The 21382-nt window shown below is 35.0% G+C and overlaps 1 protein-coding gene across 1 annotated transcript; it reads right to left on the bottom strand.

The window, feature by feature from the left end:
* Positions 1 to 751: 751 nt before the first annotated feature.
* LOC140962630 (uncharacterized) lies at positions 752 to 4047 on the bottom strand. Its single transcript, XM_073421577.1, has 4 exons — positions 3605 to 4047; positions 3312 to 3517; positions 1692 to 3179; positions 752 to 897 (listed from the first exon to the last, which is right to left on the bottom strand). Exons 1-4 carry the CDS (start codon positions 4045 to 4047, stop codon positions 752 to 754), a joined length of 2283 nt encoding a protein of 760 aa, XP_073277678.1.
* Positions 4048 to 21382: the final 17335 nt, after the last annotated feature.

The following is a 21382-nucleotide window of genomic DNA, read 5'->3' as shown; positions in this document are numbered from 1 at the left end:
AGGATATCACCTTTGGATTTTTGAATAAACAGAGTCTTATCTACCTCACCTCTTTTGAATCCGATTTCGAGTAGGTGTTCAGTCAGTCTGCCATACCAAGCACGGGGTGCTTGCTTCAAGCCATAGAGAGCCTTTTTCAACTTGTACACATGATCAAGATTATGTGGATCTTCGAATCCTTTAGGCTGTATAACATATACTTCTTCACACAAGATACCATTTAGAAATGCACTTTTAACATCCATTTGAAACAGTTTGATTTTCATAAGGCATGCAATGACTAGCAAAAGTCGGATTGACTCAATACGGGCAACAGGTGCAAAGGTCTCATCAAAATCAACCCCTTCAACATGTGTGTACGCTTGAGCGACCAACCTTGCTTTGTTTCGAATGATGTTCCTCGAATCATCAGTTTTATTTTTAAATGGATTTGTCCCAATTATATTCCCATGGTCAGGAGGTGAAATCAAAGTCCAAACATCATTTCGAACAAATTGCTCAAGCTCATCATGCATTGCATTAATCCAAAATTCATCTTTTAAGGCTTCATCAACATTTTTAGGTTCGAAATTGGATACAAAACATGAAAATCTAACCTGTGAATATGTAGAGCTCATGCATATGAGTCCAGCCATTTTTCGGTAATCAACTTTTTCTTTCTCATGGGTTTGAACGTTTTCTTGCATATGTCCAATTATTTGAGATGATGGATGGTTCCTCTGAATTTTTCTTGGAATGTTCGGTCCATCATCTACTGCCTCATCATCGCTGTGATCATCTTCTTGTGAGTTAGTGTCTTCATTTTCACATGTTGTGCGACAACATCTGTATTTCCCAGTGGCATTTGATTCTCCAGAAGGTCTTCAACTTCATCTTCAGCAGTTTTCTTCCTGAGATCTGCACAATCATCAAAAACAACATTAATAGATTCCATAATAGTTCTAGTTCTTAAGTTAAACATTCAATAAGCACGACTATTAGTGGCATAACCCAAAAATAAACACTTGTCACTCTTTGAATCGAACTTAGCAAGTTGATCTCTGTCATTCAAGATGTAACACACACAGCCAAAAACATAAAAATATTTAAGGTTAGGCTTTCTTCCCATGATTATTTCATAAGAAGTCATGGTTGATCCACTTCTTAAATAGACCCTATTCGAAATATGGCAGGCTGTATTAAGGGCTTCTGCCCAAAAACGCTTTGAAATATTTTTTGAAGCTAGCATCACCTTTGCCATTTCTTGCAAAATTCTGTTCTTACGTTCGGCCATGCCATTTTGTTGTGGTGTTTTTGGTGCCGAAAATTCGTGTGAAATACCTTTCCTGCTACAGAAGGATGAAAATGAAATGTTTTCAAATTCTTTACCGTGATCAGTTCTGATCTTCTTACCTTCAAGTTGTGGAAGTTAGTGATTCTTTTGATCAAATTTGTGAATACATCGAAGGTATCTGATTTCTCTCTAATAAATCTAACCCATGAAAAACTTGAGAAATCATCAACGCATACAAGGGAATATTTCTTACTTCCGAGGCTTTCAACTTCCATAGGACTCATAAGATCCATGTGTAGTAATTCCAGACAGCGTGTTGTCCCAGATGTTGGCAACACTAGGTGCGACACGTGAGTCTGCTTTCCTTTTTGACAATCTCCGCACACATATGGTATTCCAGATGAAAGATTAGGCATACCTCGTACTGCATCGTACTTACTTAAGTTCTTCAAGGTTTTGAAATTTGCATGTCCGAGTTTTTGATGCCACAGGTCAAGTTCGGTGATTTGCACATGTTTGCATGAAAGGTCTTCACCTATTTGGTAGCAATTGTCTGAGGACCTTGTACCTGTCATAATGCATTTGTTAGCTTCATTGAAAACTTCACAGTTATGTTTATCAAACTTAACAAGTAGATTATCATCACACAATTTGCTTATGCTTATAAGATTCGAATTTAATCCTTCAACATGAATCACATTGTGGAGCTTAGGTAGTCCTTCAACATTCAAAGTGCCCTTCCTGACAATTTTTCCTTTAGCTCCCCCTCCATAGGTCACTCTACCACCTCTTTGATCAACATAATCGATGAGATATTCTCGTGATCCTGTCATATGGTGTGAGCTTCCACTATCAAAGTACCAATGACCTGCAGTGTTAGTTTTCAGTGAAGTATAAACAACATTACAGTGAGTTTTTACCTTCGGGACCCAAATTTGTCTTACTGTAGATCGATGATAGGAGGTGTTGCGGGAAATGTTGTGCAACATTCGGGGCAACATCCGACTCGCCTTTTGATTCATGCGGTCTTCCCTGAGTTTAAAACAATATGGCCTGATATGTCCAGCCCTAAAACAGTAATGGCAAACATACCTGCGTTTTCTTTTATTAGGAGTATGTGTAGCATGTTGTCTTTTCGGTGAAGAGCTTTTAGTTGAAGATGTAGTTTGTGGCAGTGTGAATGTTTCAGTTTTTCCTTTCACAAAGACAGGAGATTTTGATGATTCACCAATTTCAAACACACTGTCTTTGAAACCTAAGCCTTTCTTGTCATCTCTTCCCATCAAAAGTATGGACTCAAGTTTAGACGTGCTCGAGTTGAACTTTGTCAATGTTTCCGTCGCTATTTGAAGCTCATCCTTGATCTTGCCCATCTCTAAGTCCTTTTTGCTCAGAATTACTTCAAGTTTGGCAACAACGGCTTTTAGTTTGGTGTTTTCTTTCATGAGAGTTGAGTTAAGCTTGTTTCTTTTGGTCCAATCGGCATACAACTCCTCATAAAGCTTTTGGACACTCTCAAGAGTGATTTCTTCACCATCATCATCCAAGTCATCATATGCATTGGGGTTTTCAGAAGTTGCAGATTTTAAGCAGACTGAATTTTTGCAGATGTTGCGACCAGGTGTGGCAACACCTAGGGCAAGACCTAAAGGGTTCACTTGTAGGCAGTGTTTTTCTGTCAGCAGTGCAGTAAAGGAGGTGTGATTATCTTCATCATTAGATTTCTCCTCCTCATCAGATTCTTCATCGCTTAAGGACACATTATATCCTTTATTTTTCCGCAATCTATTAGCACATTCATTGGCATAGTGTCCAAAGCCCTTGCACTCTCTACACTGCACCAAATCATACCTCTTTGAATTGTATTGTCCCTTGCCTGCATTCTTTGGTTGAAATTGTTGCTTGGCTGGGAATTTTTGTGGTCTTTCAGGTGCAGGAAGACTTGGAAATTTCTAGGGTTGTGCATCCTTCTTTTTATCTCTGATTCTCTTCAGGTAATCTCCGAATTTCTTTGTGATAAAGGATATAGAGTCCTCACAAAGATCTGATTCATTAACTTCCTGAGATATTTGAAGAAGATCATCATAAGAGTCATTCGAGACTTGGAATGCAATTGTCTTCCCCTTATCTTTCTTCTGCATGTCCGTGTTCATCTCGAAAGTGCGGAGTGAGCTGATAAGATCTTCCAAAGCCATCTGAGAAGTGTCCTTGGCCTCATCTATTGCACAGATTTTTATGTTAAATCTTTCAGGCAGAGAGCGAAGGACCTTGCTGACTAAACGCTCATTTGAGATAGGATCTCCAACACTGAACGCCTCATTAGCAATTTACCGTAGGCGACGATCATAATCTAGTATATTTTCAGATTCTTCCATTTTCATCATCTCGAATTTGGAAGTGAGCATCCTTAATCTGGTTCGCCGCACACTTTCAGAACCTTCACAGTGTCTTTGGAGGATATCCCATGCACTTTTAGCAGACGTATAGTTTGTGATCAAGCTGAACATGTTCATGTCAACCGACGTGAATATAACATTTAAGGCCTTTGAGTTGTAGTTCGAGTTTTGCACCTCATCAGCAATCCAGTCAGTTTCAGGTTTTTGCAGGATGTCACCATCTTGATCTGTCACACTTGGTGAAGTCCATCCATTGATGACACGCTGCCATTCCCGTTCATCTATGGATTTTATGTAGTATCTGATTTTGACCTGGCTGTAATTTGTACCATCTAGGACCGGTGGTCGAAGTGCTGCGTTTGCTAGTGATGTGTCCATTCAAATAATTCTGTCAAACAAAACACAAACCAGAATCAGCACTTAGTATGTCAAGAGTTAGCTCTGATACCACTTGTAAGGATTATTTTGTCCGACAGATATCAATAAATAATGAAAATATCAGAATAAGAGTAAAAGTAGTAAATTTTTGTTTTGTCAGAATTAAATGTTGTGCCAGATGTTACAACATCTCGGACAACATCTTCATGCAGCGGAAACTTTTTATAACAAAAATTGACTTGAAATAAATCGATGGACAAAATTAAATATGCACAAGTATAAATACTTGTACGGTGCCTTATGGCAAAAATTAATCACTAGAAAACCAAATCGTTTACACAAAAACCTATCATTAATGATTATAACAAAAATCAATTTTCTCAACAAGTTGAGAAAACAAACGCTTTCTAAAACACATAACCAGAATAAAAACTAAAACAAGAAAGCAAAAAAAAAAAACGTGATGCCAAAAGGGAATCCACGAAAACGATCTTCAGCCAACTTCGTTGCGGATGTTGTCTGCAGATATTCCCAACATTCAAGGCAACACTCGAAACAGCACACTTCGAAACAGCAACGTCCTTGCAGAATATTTTCTCTGAAATCTTCAATGTGCACAAGTGCGTGTATGTGTGATCGAGAAGAGAGAGCTTCAATGATGTCCTTGGTCTCTTATTTATAGATGTAGACTCTTATCTCCACAAGGAAACCTAAACCACAAGGAAGGTAAGAGTTTTAATAGGAATAAACTCTTTTTAAACATTAATACTATATCTCATTAATCTTCTATCACAAATAATAAATCTTCGAATATATTTGAATTAATGTCTCATTATCTAAAAAAGGCAAAATCATATTAAATATTTACTCAATCAAATCAACAAGGAAAAGTATATTGGAGAAATAATTTATATCAATATATCATTTAAACTTGGAAATATTATTTTCCTTCAACCAAATATACTAATGTCCGTCTTAAATGAACTTAGATATTCAAATCGTCGAATATCTTAAATGCTTCGATGATTTCCTCCTTAAACACTTGAAACTCAAGCGTCAAAATTCTTGAAAATTGGATGTGAGACTCTGTTTTTCTGCACAAATCTGACTTTTGGAGAGTTCTTATGGTAGAACATGGAACGTTCATCGGCTCGCTACCAAATATAGTACTTGTGCATTTAATGTTCTCTTACACATTCAGTGGGTTTGCTAAATATAGCTTCAACGGAGTCTGCACAACCGTAGTTAGAACGACTATCATAAGACAAACTATTATGTTCTAACTATCTATTTATTTAATATTCTCTCACTGGTAGAATTTCTTTGATTTACTTCACATATTCAATGAAATCATAGGTAGATAATTTTCGAAATAGACGCACCTGAATTAATAGGGTACCATTTTATTTCGCAATAATACCGAAGTCGTATCCAAGAAATTAACGAAGTCTTTGGCCGGTTCAACGAGGGAAAATTGGTACGGAATTAGACCGATGCCGAAGTAAAACAACGTCTTCTACGTTATTGATTTCGTAAAATGCAGAAGTGATAGTTTTTATATAACTGCATAGTTTTACATTGAATGGCGAAATAAATGTGTGGTATTCACTATAAATTGATTTTGAATTAAAATACAAATATTAGTTGAATACATCAAATTTTAATAGAATATGAATTTGAACAAACTATTAAAAATCACAGAATTGATGATTTATGTATTATCAAATAAGAAAAGGGCATTATATTTTACAAAACATTAGTCAAGAATTTTAAAATTATGTTTTTTTAACATGACAAATTACAAAATGAGTTGTTTTGGGGAAAAAACATATTTTGACCGTTGACTTTTTAAAACAGGAAAAATGATTTTGGTTGGATTTATAAATAATTTCCCCGAAGTCTTAGTTTGGAACAGGGTTCACTCCCATAAAGTTTTAGCTATTAAATTAACTATTGAAAAAATTGATTGCAAACTTACATATTTTTTCTTTAATTATTAGTTAACGTTCAAAGTCAAAATAAATAAATACATATATAGATATAATTATTATTGAAAATATTTGAATCCATTTGAATCTACTTGAATTATTTTATTTTTTTATTTTTTATGATGATGATAAAACCCACAACCGCTACTCTTCGTTGTACACTGAGTAAACTCTTGAATTAGTGCATTAGGGTGCAAGCCACGCAAGTCAGATAATCCGCAAACTAGACAAATCATGTGCGACAGACTCGTCCGAGAAGGTGTTGATATGGAGAATCGAACTCTTGACTATTAGTCAAGCGTTGACCTACTCTACCAACTCGGACACCCCTTAGAGGCATTGTTATTAGGGAAAATTAGGATTTTACTCTTGTAAATTGGAATGTTTTAGATTTTTGTTATGTAACTTGTCTAAATTTGTTTTCATCCAATAACTTGGATTTGTTATACGTTTTAATCTTTTTTTATATACCCAAAACCACTAAATCCAATGAGTATGTTCCAAATAAGAAATATTTGTTGGAAATACAGTGATTTCGGACAAAAAAAGACCCAAACAAAAACATTCATGTTACCAGATGAAAATAAAATTTCAAAAAATTATTTTACTAAAATCCAAAACAAATCAATTTACAAAACCAAAATTCTAATTTTCCCTTATTATTATACACATTGATATACATGGTATAAAATACACCTACAATTGATAAGAATATTAGGATTAAAAAATTATTAAAAATTATGTATAAATTTTAAGATTACTTAGCCGAGGATTCCGTATAGGGATGCAAAAATAGGGGTATATTATATTGAAATTTTAATTTTATAATTGTTAAATTAATTTGCCGACTTTGGTGAATCTTCTACTTCCGTGGGAAGTTATTCTGTGGATTAAAAATATTGGCAAGTGGAATCAAGAAAAAATACATTAAATTCAACTTCAATAATGCCCAAAATCCTCCTTTTCGTCTTTTTTTTTAAAGAGTAATGCTATATGTACAACCAAATTCTTACAACACAAAAAAATTCAATACAAAAATTTCATTTATCAAATCTCACGATAAATTCAATACAAAATCTCACTAAATAATAACAAAATCTCAAGATATAATAGCAAAATATCACGATATTATTGTTGTAAATATCGTTGTACGATCTTTTGGTTGTACATATAGCATTATTCTTTTTAAAAACGCACGCCCAATTGATAAGCCTATTTAATTAGTTGCTATTTGATAATTTCAAAACGATACTTAATAGTTGGTTTCACAAAAATAATTGAGACGTATATTTGAGTTATTGTACAATTTAGAATATGAGGTTGTTCTATTACTACCGATCATGGACGTTGTTGATAAAACGACAAACAACCAACCTTGCGATAATCGTATTCTTAACCGAAATATCAAGTATATCTAATTTAACATTTGACGAAATATGTATAAATAAGATAGCTGAGTTAATTATTCATCATTGAATTTCAATCAAAGTGACAAGTACAATAATGTTTGACCATATCAATGTTATTATGTGTTTGATTTTTTATTTTATTATTTTGTTAATTAAAATAATAATAATGTTGCATAGCAAAAAATTAGATTTGGTTGGTCTGCTTCTCTCGGTTTGAGGGCTTTGAAAGGAATTCCTTTCTTGATGCTAACAGACAAGATCCGTTCGTTTTTTTTTCTCTGATAGATGGTCAGAAGTTCATCTGAGTTCGAATCCTATTTAGAGATCCACTAGAGATCATAATTTGTTGAAGAAACAACAAGATCTTTCTTTTGTCTAGTGTAATCAACAAAATTGAATTGTAGATATGAGATTGCAAGGTTAAAAAGCTTGAGAAGGAATAATACCGCATAAGGAGTTTTCACAACTAAGAATAGATTATTATTTAAACTAAGAGAATTTTGAATTCTTTGCCTGCTTGCCTTCATCCGCTTGTTCATTGAAGTTCGATAGAGTTGAAGTGCAGAAATATGCCGATTATCTATTATGTGGTGTCATTCCTAGTATATGAATGAAACTATTTTGGTCATATAGTCAGTAGCTCAGTAGCTTCAGTCTTCTACTACTAGTCTAATTGGTAATTCCATTTTGCTTCAGTCTCTTATTCATTCGTATCAGAAGCTTGGGGGATCGGAATTTTTTTAACACTCTTGCTTCAATCCCACCGAATTGAGACCCCTAAGTTGTCCCGACATTAGTTACATCAGATATAGTGTAAAAATGGATGAGTTAAGTGCATGCACCACAAAATGAAATCCCGAGATCTCTTAAAACTCCTCATGACTATTAACTCTCTATATTTTGGTCAACTCCGCGGCACACATGCTCCTGAAAACATACAAAGGTGTGTGTGCACAATATTTAAAAATAGAGGGATGAGAATGCTCAAGATTTGAAAACACGTGAAGTCAATAGATATTTTTTTCATAAGAGGTGTTTTCATCAGTTTCGGGTAAAGGAGTAGTATCTGCAATTAAAGCAAATTGGATTTTGTTGTTTGGTTAATTTTATGAAATTTAAACCTAAAGAAGTTACTAGACTTGTGAAATTTCGATTTTATTATTGCCAAGTATATATAACTAGAAGAATAAAATTTCATTTAAACCTAAAAATCGAAATTTCATCAATTCACTTCTTAATTTATAAAAAATTATTGTTAATTTTGCTTTGATTTTGATAATCATAATTAATCAATAGTAAAAATCTAATTTGAATAATGTTGAGAGCCGATAATTTTTTTACATAGGAGAACGATCGAAACATAGTGTTTGGGTTATTGTGTCATGCCTCACGCCCAAAAGAGATGACACCAGTGTTGTTCTCAAATTATATATTCTAAAACAACGAGCCTCAGTAGTACACAATTCTAAAGCCGATCTACTTATTTCATAAAAACCAATTTTTACAACTTTAAAGTAATAACATAAACAATGACACGTCGTTCTAATACAATAGCAGTGGTGATGTTATAAATATATATTATAAAAAAAGCTATGTCCGAAAATACACGCGTACTCATATACATAAAAATAAGTCAAACATCCACTGAATAAAAATAAAGTCTACTATTTTAAAAGAAAATCTAGAACATACTACCAAAAGTCTGACAAATCAATAACGTATAAAAAGATTCAAACACATTTAAAAATATTTTTTAAACCCATGTTTCAAAAATCATATTATGCGGAAGAAACGCAAGGTCCTCGAGTTTTCACGTGCACCCCAGCCCAGCCTACTCAGTCTTCAGCGCCTCCATTCTCCTCATCAACATGATTACTGCATCAATCACACCTAGTGAGTCTAAAGACTCAACGCATCTGAACCTTTATAACAAGTACATATACATATCATGCAACAATGAAAAGTACTGTAAACAAAGAACTTTCATGTTCTTTCAAAACATGAACATAAACGTAAACATATTCATACCAAATCATGCCATATCGTGCCATCGTATACGTATTCTTTTCCTTAATTGAATTCAGATTATTAGTTATTACTTTCGTATCAGCTCTAAGTCGATGGATCCATCTACTTATAACCACGGTACCCGGCAGCGGGGATATCAACGACAGTTTTACCCATCCACTGAACCTTGGCCTTATGTGTTCGTGTTCGTGTTCGTATTAGTCACAACCAACTCATCTCCTTCAAAAACATGACATCGTATTTATCACTTGTAAAATTCATGCATATATATACATTTTCTTAAAACCAAGCATGCAATGTATTTTCCAGCATAATCATGAAATTTACGTTCATAAATAACATATAAATTTTAAACATGCATTATCAGTTATTAGGGCGCTTCCATGACTGCTAACTCGACCTAGGTGCAAAATGATCATTTTGTCCCTAGAAAGCCTAGTTAACCATTTTACCCCTGGACCTCAAATTTCGACCCGAAGCAAACCAAACTTATTAAAACACCTCAAAACATATTTATAATCATTTCCTAGACGTAAACTCCATTCATTAATAATTTCTATAATTCGTTTTAAAACTTGGACCAGGGTTCAGTTTTTAATCCGAATTAACCCGAAACTCAACCAAATATTTCCAAACTTAAACTACTACTTATCAACACCTATCTAAGCCTAGAACACCCAAGTTCAGACCACACAAAGCCCTCAAAAACCTCTTGCAAGCCGCTGGAGTTTTCTGCATGTAAGAACATTCTAACCCTAGTGCACCTAGCCCCCAAATCTCGACCTTAGGCCCGAAACCAACATGCCCAGTCCTTAGCCAACTATACTAAGACCATGACAAAGCCATGAACTCCTTCATGGACAAACCAAACCCACGCCTACAGCCTCTACATGTCGGATTGATCAGCTCGTCCAAGAATCAACCTAACTTGCCACATATCGACTCCAACCTTGTGTCCATCAGCTCATGGACCATTCCCAACCTTGACACCGACCCACCAGGTTCTGAACCACAGCCAGGACAGAGCCTATGAACGCTGCTTTCATCCATTTCACCTGATCTAGCCATATCGAGCCCTACCACTAGACAAAACCCATCAGCCCTTGCATGAATCGATCCCAAAGCCTATCTTCACTCCTAGACGCCTTCCAACATGATGTAACACAGCCCCTACACCAAGATCTAGCATCCCTTTACACACAAGCAAGGAAACGTGAGCTTCATGTCGAAGAATATGCATATTTTTGTGTAAAAATCGTGTAAATCCAATGCAAAATGATAGATCTTTGTAGTACCATACAAAAACCATTCAAAACACATATTGTAGTTTGATTGATGAGAAATGCTGCTGCTGGATGTGAAGAGGCTGCTGGAATTTTGAGAGGGGCGGCCATGTGGTGTGGTGAGGAGATTAGGGTTTTGGGAGGGTAGGGTTTGATATAATAAAAGTGTATATTGGGCCCTTAATTAAAATTTATAAGGACGTGTAAGATTTTAGGCCCAACATATATTAAAATATTCCCATTAAGCCCACTAACACAATCGTGAAATATTTCGTTTAGGTTCGTTTTTGAAAATGCCACCCAAACCCTTAAAAAGTCCTCCATGTTATCAAAAAATGAATACCAGTTTAAAATATGACTCAATGAGTAAAAATACCTTAAAAGCTCATTTTCAAAAATTACACATATTTACATCATATCTTAAATAATTAAAAATAATTATTTAATAAAATAGTTATTCTTAAAATGACTCCAGTCCTCGTTCCACATTAGAGAATTGATTGCTTCTAAAAAGTCCTATGTCATGCATTCCAGTAATATAATCAAATAAACATAAAATCATGACTTAAACATGCATTTAATGCAGTTCAAATAAATTAATTAAAATACATAAAAAAAAATTTGATAACTTCCATCCATGTGGTTGACGTGGACCTTCAAATTTTTGGGACGTTACAAGCGAAATAAAATGAAATTAAACAAAATAACAACAAATTTAATCATCTTCACAAGTCTCAGAACTAGCTTTGTTTATCGTCTCCAAATCGTTCTTCATTCTTATCAGAGAAAGGTAAGTAACATGAGTGATGAGAAGTGACGAAAATCAATCAATAAACGGGGAAAATAATCCTCGCAGCCTTTAAAACAGTTTTTTTTCCCAAGAAAACATGAACATAACAAAAATAACATGTAAAAGAAAATTATTCGGATTTTCATAACAAGAGTCCAAAAATATGCACTAAATATATTAAGAATTTTCATGACTAACTGATATAAGTCTCCAATATTTTAGTCTTCCAAGGGGTGAGCCAAGAATTAGAAATTACAAGAATCAGGGTTCGAAAATATATACTGTTGGGTTAAGCGTGCATGAGTGAGAGTAATACTAGGATGGGTGACCTCCTGGGAAGTTCTCATGCGTCAAGGTGCTGATATTGCGCCGCTTGATCTAGGTGGCTAAGTTGGCCGTAAAAAAGTGACACCAGATCTTAACGGGTAATACTGTCTCTACTGGAGACAGGGCCGACGACAAGAAAAAGGATAATTGTTAGGTTCGGTTGGGGGAAAAATCGTTGAGCTACAATAGCTCGGTTCTTGAAATATTGAACACCGATGAATTGAATCGAGTTTGGTATTCAAACCAAGCGGAAGATACTCGAAATAATCCTTCGTGGAAACCAATTAAATTATTTGTAAAGCATTTAAAATATATTCAAGTTGAATGAGTAAAAATATTTTTGTTGAAACATTTTATCAAACACTTGACATAAAATATTTTGGTATTTGAAGAACACATAAAATGCTTCAACAATGAATCTTCAAAACAGTGGAAATCATAAGTAAATGCAATAAACAAATAGACACGAATTTGTTTATGGATGTTCGAAGACTTCAAATACTCCTACGTCACCCCTTCTTCCCTTTAGGAAGGATCCACTAGAAGAATTTGATTTATACAAGACCTTGTACAAACCCATTTCAACTTAGGAGTTATCTCTTGCCTAATTCAAACTCCTAGCACTCAAGATTGTAGGCAGCACCTCGCAATCAGCATATTGTTTAATGTCTCATATGCAAAGACTAAATAGACCAGTTGATTGTCTTTGTGCAAGACTCACTTAACTAATATTTGAAGTTCAACTCTCTTGTATATGTGTGAGTGATTGTGTGTGAGAAATTTATCAGTTACAATGTTCATCTCAATGTATCCGCACACAAGGGCTTGTGCTCTCAACTAGCTGATATATTCATGCTAACTGCCCATGCTTTTAATCCTCTTCAAAAGATCTTTTTTGATCTTCAAGATGTTGTATTTATAAGCTCCAACAATGATATATACATTAGACACAAGAATATGACCGTTTGGAAAGTTTCTGTACTGTTTCTGAGATTGCAACGGTAAAATTCGCCTTGCTGGACTTTTTTCCGACTGATCAACTGGTTCAGTTGAATTGGTCTAGTTCAATTCAACTGGTCTGGTTCAGTTCAATTGGTTCGGTTCAGTTTCAGCTGGTCTGGTTCAGTTGGTCAGATATTGGTTCAGTTCAGTTCAGTTGGTCAGTTGCCGGTTTGGTTCAGTTCAGTTGGTCAGCAGTTGGTTCAGTTCAGTTCAGCTGATCAGCAGCTGATTCAGTTCAGTTGGTCAGCAGCTGGTTCAGTTCAGTTCAGCTGGTGTACTGAAATCAGCCTAGCTGATTTCAGTTTGTGCAAAACTAGTAGTTTCATTGTATTTATTAGAATCTTATGCTTTGATTCAGACTTTGAATTCTGAAGATGATTTGTATACCGTCGTCTTATCTTTCCAACGCATACTGAATCGCATCATTTCGATAACTGAGCTGAGAGATATTACCAAAATACCGCAACTGCTCAAACCCAACTGATTGCTGTTTTCGTGGAATCAGTTTGGTAATTCAGAGATCAGTTAAACCTTGATAACATCCGAATTTTCCCAAATGACGTGAAATACGACTTGTTGCAAATTGAGTTTTCTGATCAGTCAAGTTGGCGCATTGTCATTCGGATCATTCAGTTGAGAGATATCATCAAAGCACCAAAAATTTCCAGAAATTCAGTTTGTGCAGATTCTGTTTCAGTTTGCTTCTTGTGTTAATATCTTCACAATTGAGTAAATATGTTAGAAACACAATAACAAGTTTTGTTAAAATCAAAATCAAGATTGCGAACTAGAAAAGTTCCAACAATCTCTCCCTTTTTGATGATCACAAAACTTGGATAAACAATCAACTCGACAAACATTATTCTCCCCCTTTTTGTGTGAATCAAAAAGTCATATTTCCAAAATATTTTAAAAAAAATTTTCTCCCTCTCAAAATTTAAAAATAATGTACTCATTAAAATTATAATGAGTTCTCCCCCTATATTTTTGAAAATTTGAAATTTATAAAAGAAGAGGGATAACTAACAAAATTTTCTCCATGGCTCGTTTTCTGCCGCAACACATATGCTCTGCCTTCAATGAATAAACTGCTTTTTCTCGGGCATAAGTAAGCTGCAAATTTTACACCGCTGTAATCCTCTACGAGTCTAGTTTACAACGCAAAAAGCGGTTTGTCATTTGGACACTCGAGCAAGGAGATATGTCATTTTTCTTACAGTTGCTGCAAGCTGCACGAAAATTCAGTTTTGCATATATATGTTTAAAAAATCTGAAATTTTCGAATTTTAAACATCAAAATCTGTTTCGATGTTCTTTCAAGAACAATCAGCTCTGATACCAATTGTTAGGATCGGTTTAAGGGAAAAATCAATGAGCTACAATAGCTCGGTTCTTGAAATATTGAACGCTGAAGAATTAAATCGAGTTTGGTATTCAAACCAAGTCGAAGATACTCGAAATAATCCTTCTTAGAAACCGATTAAATATTTTGAAATGCATTTAAAATATATGCAAGTTGAATGAGTAAAAATATTTTGGTTGAAGCATTTCATCAAACACTTGGTATATAATATTTTGGTATTTGAAGAACACATAAAATGCTTCAACAATGGATCTTCAAAACAGTAGAAATCATAAATAAATGCAATAAACAAATAGACACGAATTTGTTTATGGATGTTCGAAAACTTCAAATACTCCTACGTCACCCCTTCTTCCCTTTAGGAAGGATCCACTAGAAGAATTTGATTTATACAATACCTTGTACAAACCCATTTCAACTTAGGACTTATCTCTTACCTAATTGAAACTCCTAGCACTCAAGATTGTAGGCAGCACCTCACAATCAGCATATTGTTTAATGTCTCATATGCAAAGACTACATATACCAGTTTATTGTCTTTGTGCAAGACTCACTCAACTAATATTTGAATTTCAACTCTCTTGTATATGTGTGAGTGATTGTGTGTGAAGAATTTATCAGTTACAGTGTACATCTCAAATGTATCCTCACACAAGGGCTTGTGCTCTCAACTAGCTGATATATTCATGCTAACTGCCCATGCTTTGAATCCTCTTCAAAAGTTCTTGTTTGATATTGAAGATGTTGTATTTACAAGCCCCAACAATGATATATACGTTATACACAAGAATATGACCGTTTGGAAAGTTTCTGTACTGTTTCTGATATTGCAACAGTCAAATTCGTCTTGCTGGACTTTTTCCCGAATGGTCACGAAACGTCTGCTTATTCGTTTTTTGAAAAGTACTAGAAATTTTTTTTTTTTACTCTCAACTTTCAGCCTATACATATACATATACATAAATTACTTTTGCCCCATTTTAAAATAAAACATCCAACTAGTATTTGAAAATCCCAAAGAAAATAGTCAAAACATGAAGTCGTTAATCATTTTACCAAACCTAACAAGCAATAAATGTTGAAAAATGTAGCACATACTAAACCTCTCAAAAATCTTTCAAAAAGCATAAAATGTCGTAAAAATCTTTAACGTAAAACCATAAACTTAAATGCGGAAAATAGAAGCGCCGGTCCTCGGGTTATGTGTACCGATAGTCCAGCAAAGTGACCCATCAAGTCCTCCAACATCATAATTATTAATATCACCTGCATCATACACACCTAGTGAGTCTAAAGACTCAACACATCATGTCCTTGATAACAAGTAATACGTAATATAGTTCACATTCAACAGTGAAAAATACTTGTACTTAAAATAACATTTTCATCATGATGCATAAACTTTAATCATAAATATTTTATTAAACATTTTCATATTAACATATTCATATCAACATTTTAACATATTCATATTCATATTCATATTCGTATTCATGTTTGTTGAATTCAGATCGTGATTGTGACTCGTATTCTTAATCGTATTGGGCGATGGATCCATCTATAAAAACCACAGTACTGGGCGACGGGGACACCAGCGACACTCTCACCGGTCAACCGGGTGTTGGTCAACGTATTAACATATTCGTATTCGTATCCGTATCCAAGGAAACACGATCGTCGGGCTCCCACTAGGACCATAATCCTCACGATATCTCCAACATGTAATAGTCACAATCCCTTCATGTCCTTCAACATGTTATCATCACTTAATAAAAACCATGCATATACGTATCATTTTCATTTTTGAAACCAAGCATGCAACATATCTTTTAAATGTCTCATTTACACCGTAAAAATTCATGAACATTTAAAATCATAATTTAATATATAAAAATTTATAAACATTCGTAATCATTGAAAACAATCACATTAGCATATAAAATAGCACTGAATTTTTGGTGTAAAAAGACCGTTTTACCCCTGGAAGTATAATTTTACGTTTTTGAATTTTTTCAATTTCTTTGACTCTAACATGTCCCAAATTATTATTTAAGCCAAACTTAAAATTCCCATAATTTTATTTAGCTTAAAAACTAAGCTTTTTAATTAATTCGTAATTGATCGTTTAGAAGACGTTTTAATCCAGAAAAATTCAAAATTTTAATATAAAATTCTTAAATTTAAAATTTAGTCTTTTTATATTATTTTAGCCCTTATGAACGACGACTCGACCCCTTGTGAGCCATGTTTCGATTAATTTAGCAATTAAAACCCTTATTTGACCCTAAATTGTTTGCACCGAGCCATGTCTCGAATCCCTCGAGCCACCCTCAAGCCATGTGGAACCAAACCCTGACCAACACCCTTAGGCACCCTACGGGACCTTAGGCAACCAAGGAAACAGACCCTAACTCAAAAACAAAGCCCCAACCCCAGCTGTGACATCGGCCGAGACTCCCTTAGGTGTAGCACTCTTTATGTTTTCTTAGGACTTAGCCAACCACCCTAGCCCCTGAACCAGCCTCTCGTGCACTCACCTAGGACCCTTAGGACTCACCCTAGCCCAGCCCCTGAGCCTCGGACCGAGCCCTTTCCCATACACAAGTTGCTCAACTCCTGTGTGCTGCACAAGGCTCTCGAGTAGGAGTCCTTGATGGCAAGGCCTCCTCCCAGCCCGCCTACTCGAGTCCTAGCATGGCTAGGACTCCACCCTGGACTCACCCACGGCCTTGGCTAGTCCCTGGTCCAAGCCGAACCAAGCCCAGCCCTCAACACACCCAAAGCCGTGAGCCAAGATGCACACCAGTCCACGTACGATTCTAGTTTGATTGCACCATGCTTTATAACATTTTTAGTGTGTTCCTAGGACTCTATATTTTGTGTAAAACAATGCTTATTCATACCCTATATCACGGCAGCCCTTAAACAATACAAACACATGGTTTTTGAAGTCAAAAACACAAGTTTAAAGCATGTAGTTACGAAAATAGAACTTGTGTGACTTGTTTTCATGCAAAATCATAAATAATTAGATAATATGGTGTGATGATGAGTAAAGGGAAAACATAGCGTGCCTTTGCGTATTTAACACAAGAATTATTCGTTGACGATTGGCAAAGAACGACGACAAGACCCCAGGCCAAAAATTCCTTGAAGCTTCGACTCTTCCCTATTAAAATTGATGTGTGTGTGTCGTGTATATGTAAGGAGTTTTGGGGAGAAATTCTAAAAGTTGGGCGTGTAACTTTTAGTTAATGGGGAGGGTTTTGAGAATTTTATACTTAATTAATCTTTAATAAAGCTTAGGCCCATTAAGCATACAAATAAGGCCCATTAGTGCTTAATTAGAATTTAATTAAAATATTAAAATAGTTTTGCTTAAATAAGTTTGTGAATTTTTTAGCAGGGTTGCCAAAACATTCGTATTTTTGTTGAAAATCCAACACCGATAAAAATTACGACCCGGCGTATAAAATCACCTCAAAACCCTATATTTTCAAAAATATGAAAAACCATCAACCATATTTTAAACAATTAAAAATAATTATTTAACAAAAACATTTTACGTTTTTCAGCCCTCGGTCTCCGTTCTTCGCTCGCAACTTGAATAATCCTTAAAAATAATGTTTTATGCATCATGACAATTAAATCCTCTTTGACATATAATCATGCATGTCACATAATCAATTAAGCAATTAAATCATTTAATTCATTATATTTCATATTTCTTAGATTTGCATGCCGTTTGGTTACGTCGTCTTAATTTTGAACCTTACAGGTTAAATTTTGTCAACTGGTCAACTGGTTCGGTTGAACTTGTTTGTTTCAATTCAGCTGGTCTGGTTCAGTTCAATTGGTTTGGTTCAGTTTCAGGTGGTCTGGTTCAGTTGGTCAGCTGTTGGTTCAGTTCAGTTTAGTTGGTCAGCAGCTGGTTCAGTTCAGTTCAGTTGGTTAGCTGCTGGTTCAGTTCAGTTCAGCTGGTGTGCTGAAATCAACCTAGCTGATTTCAGTTTGTGCAAAACCAGTAGTTTCATCGTCATTTATCAGCATCTTAAGCTTCAATTCAGACTTTAACTTTTGAGGATTATTTGTAGATCATCGTCTAATATTTCCAACGCATACTGAATCGCTTCATTTCGATAACCGAGCGGAGCGATATGACCAAAATACCGCAACTGCTCAAACCCAACTGATTGTTGTTTTCGTGCAATCAGTTTGATAATTCAGCGATCAGTTAGACCTTGATACCATCCGAATTTTCCCAACTGACGTCAAATACGACTTGTTTAAAATTGAGTTTTCTAATCAGTAAAGTTGACGTATTGTGATTTGGATCATCCAGTTGAGAGATATCATCAAAACACCAAAGCTTGCCAGAAATTCAGTTTGTCCAGAATTCGGTTTCAGTTTGCTTCTTGTGTTAATAACTTCACATTTAAGTAAATATGTTAGAAACACAATAACAAGTTTTGTTAACATCAAAATCAAGATTTTGAACTTAAAAAGTTCCAACAATAATATTGATCTCTAAGGGATATGAGACAGCACCAGCAGATAGACACGTATCTCCCAGGACTCATGAGCCTAACAGCCCGAACCATTAGCACATAAGTAGGTGCACTCTACGCTTCCATAAGTATAAGAAAATAAAATTTCGCCTCTAACAGCTATAACTTTTGGCCAAGTAGTAAGCACTCGATCCTAACAATTGGTATCAGAGTGAGATAATGGGTTCAAGTCTCCCAAGAAGCATATTTCTATACTTCTTGGGGGAGAGGGGAATGTTGGGTTAATCGTGCATGAGTGAGAGTAGTAATAGGATGGATGAACTCCTGGGAAGTTTTCATGCGTCAAGCTGCTGACGTTGCGTTGTTTGGTCTGGTTGGATAAGTTGGCCGTAAAAGCGTGACACCAGATCTTAACAGGTAATACTGTCTCTGCTGGGGACATGGTCGGAGGCAGGGAAAGGGTAAGATTTATCTCTAAGGGATATGAGATAGCACCAGCAGATAGACATGTATCTCCCTGGACTCATGGGCCTAACAGCCCTACCCATTAGCACACAAGTAGGTGCACTCTGCTCTGCCACAAGTATAAGGAAATACAGTTGCGCCTTGACTAATAGTTATAGCTTTTGACTTAGTGATAAACGCTTGATCCTAACATATACTTCTACCATTAGTTAATAACTTTTAACTATTACAAAATTGAGCTTTAATTTATATTACAAAATTTACAGTTAACATGTGAAAGGAATGCTCATCCTTACACATTCTTATTAAATATTACAAAATTTAGCTTTAATTTATTATTTTTTCTTTCAAATATTTACTAGCGTTGTCTATGAAGAATATCAACTTAACCAAACCTGGAATCTGAAAGCGGGGCCGCGATTCGCACATGTTTGCCAGCCATATCTAATATCACATAAATAGAGTTTCATTTATATGGGGGATTCAATGCATTAAATTCTCAATAATTTCATTATTTATTCAAAATAAAATTTAAATTATGTAATTTATATTTTTTTTACTAGCTTAATCATTAATGAGAGAAAAATACAATTTTAGTCATGTAAGTTATATATTTTTTTTTTTTATATAGTAACTTGGATTTTTTTTATTCATTTTTTGTCCAAAATGTCAGCAAATAATAACAATGAAAATACGTTAAATACATTGTCATTTAATCAACAAAGGTTGGCTGAATTTTAAACGTGATGGTTGGCTATTTCGGATAGAAGAAGGAAGACGCGTCTTCACATGGAAAAGGGGCACTATAAATAGAGCTCTCTTTTTCATTTTGAAATCATCTCTTCTTCGAGTTTTCTTTCATTTTATAGCATTTGAGTACTAAGTTCTATAATATTTGTGAGGTGTTTTGTTCTCTTGTATTAATAGTGTGTGTTCTCTTTGAAAACACAGTGAGTGGGTTGTACACCATAAAATATTATAGTGGAAATCTTTTCATCTTGCACTTGGTTTTTACCCTAATAATTTTTAGGGATTTTTCACGTAAATCTCGGTGTCCAATTTATTCTTTATTTTCATATTTATTATCTCGAATTCCGCAAGCGAGACCAACAAATGGTATTAGAACCTTGGTTTAAAATTTTTTAAAATTATGAGCATGCTCTGTGGTTGCAGCATTGACTGATCTTCCACATCAGAAAAGTTTTTTTGAGATTTTTTATTAAGGCGAGATTATTTGGTTCAGTCTACTAAATTTTTGTATACATAATGGCAGACATATACGAGATAGCAAAGTTCAATGGAAGAAATTTTATATTGTGGAAAATAATTATATAAGGAGTTTTAAGAAAAGAGAATTGCTTGGTAGCTATTGGAGATAGACCAGTGGAAATTACGGACGATGGAAAGTGGAATGAGATTAATAAAAATGTTGTTGCCAATTTACACTTGGCTGTAGCAGACGAAGTATTGTCAAGTATCTCTGAGATAAAAGCAGCAAAAGTTATCTGGGATACTCTGACAAAAATGTACGAGGTCAAGTCGCTACACAACATGATTTTCCTAAAGAAAGGGCTTTATAATCTTCGGATAGCGGAATCCTCATCAATGACCGACCATATCAACACACTAAATATTCTATTTGCCCAACTCACTTCCATGAGGCATAAAATAGGGTAAAATGAACGTGCGGAGCTTCTACTTCAAAGTCTACCAGATTCATACGATCAACTTATCATCAACATAACCAACAATATTCTTATGGGCTTTCTAAAATTTGATGATGTTTTAACTGCGGTTCTCTGAGAAGAAAGCCGGCGCAAGAATAAGGAAGATAGGTTGGTAACTTCGAAGCAGGCAGAGGTTTTACCGATGATAAAAGGAAGATTTATGGACCGTGACTCCAGTGGGAGCCAAAGACGAGGTAGATCAAAGTCGAGAAGTAAGAAGAAAAATATTTACTGTTTTAAATGTGGCGGTATTGGGAACTTCAAGAAAGAGTGTACGAGTATCAAGAAAAATTCTCAAGGAAATGTGGCCAGTACTTCAGGCGGTGGTGTGATATTATTCAGCGAATCGGCAACCGTTGCAGAAGGCAGGCACAAATTTTGTGACACCTGGATTATGGATTCAAGAGCGATGTGGCATATGAAGTCTCGAAGAGAATGATTTGAT

This window comes from Primulina huaijiensis, chromosome 17 (genome assembly GCF_012295235.1).
Source record: "Primulina huaijiensis isolate GDHJ02 chromosome 17, ASM1229523v2, whole genome shotgun sequence".
Lineage (NCBI taxonomy): Eukaryota > Viridiplantae > Streptophyta > Magnoliopsida > Lamiales > Gesneriaceae > Primulina > Primulina huaijiensis.
This window is presented reverse-complemented; position numbering and strand designations above follow the sequence as displayed.

Excerpts from the sequence above, each read along its gene's own strand:
- LOC140962630 (XM_073421577.1), bottom strand. The coding sequence starts at position 4,047 with ATGGACACATCACTAGCAAACGCAGCACTTCGACCACCGGTCCTAGAT. Across the intron at positions 3,518-3,604 it reads GATTATGATCGTCGCCTACG|ATTTAACATAAAAATCTGTG; the intron begins GTAAATTGCTAA and ends TCTGCCTGAAAG. Across the intron at positions 898-1,691 it reads TAAGTACGATGCAGTACGAG|ATCTCAGGAAGAAAACTGCT; the intron begins GTATGCCTAATC and ends ATGATTGTGCAG.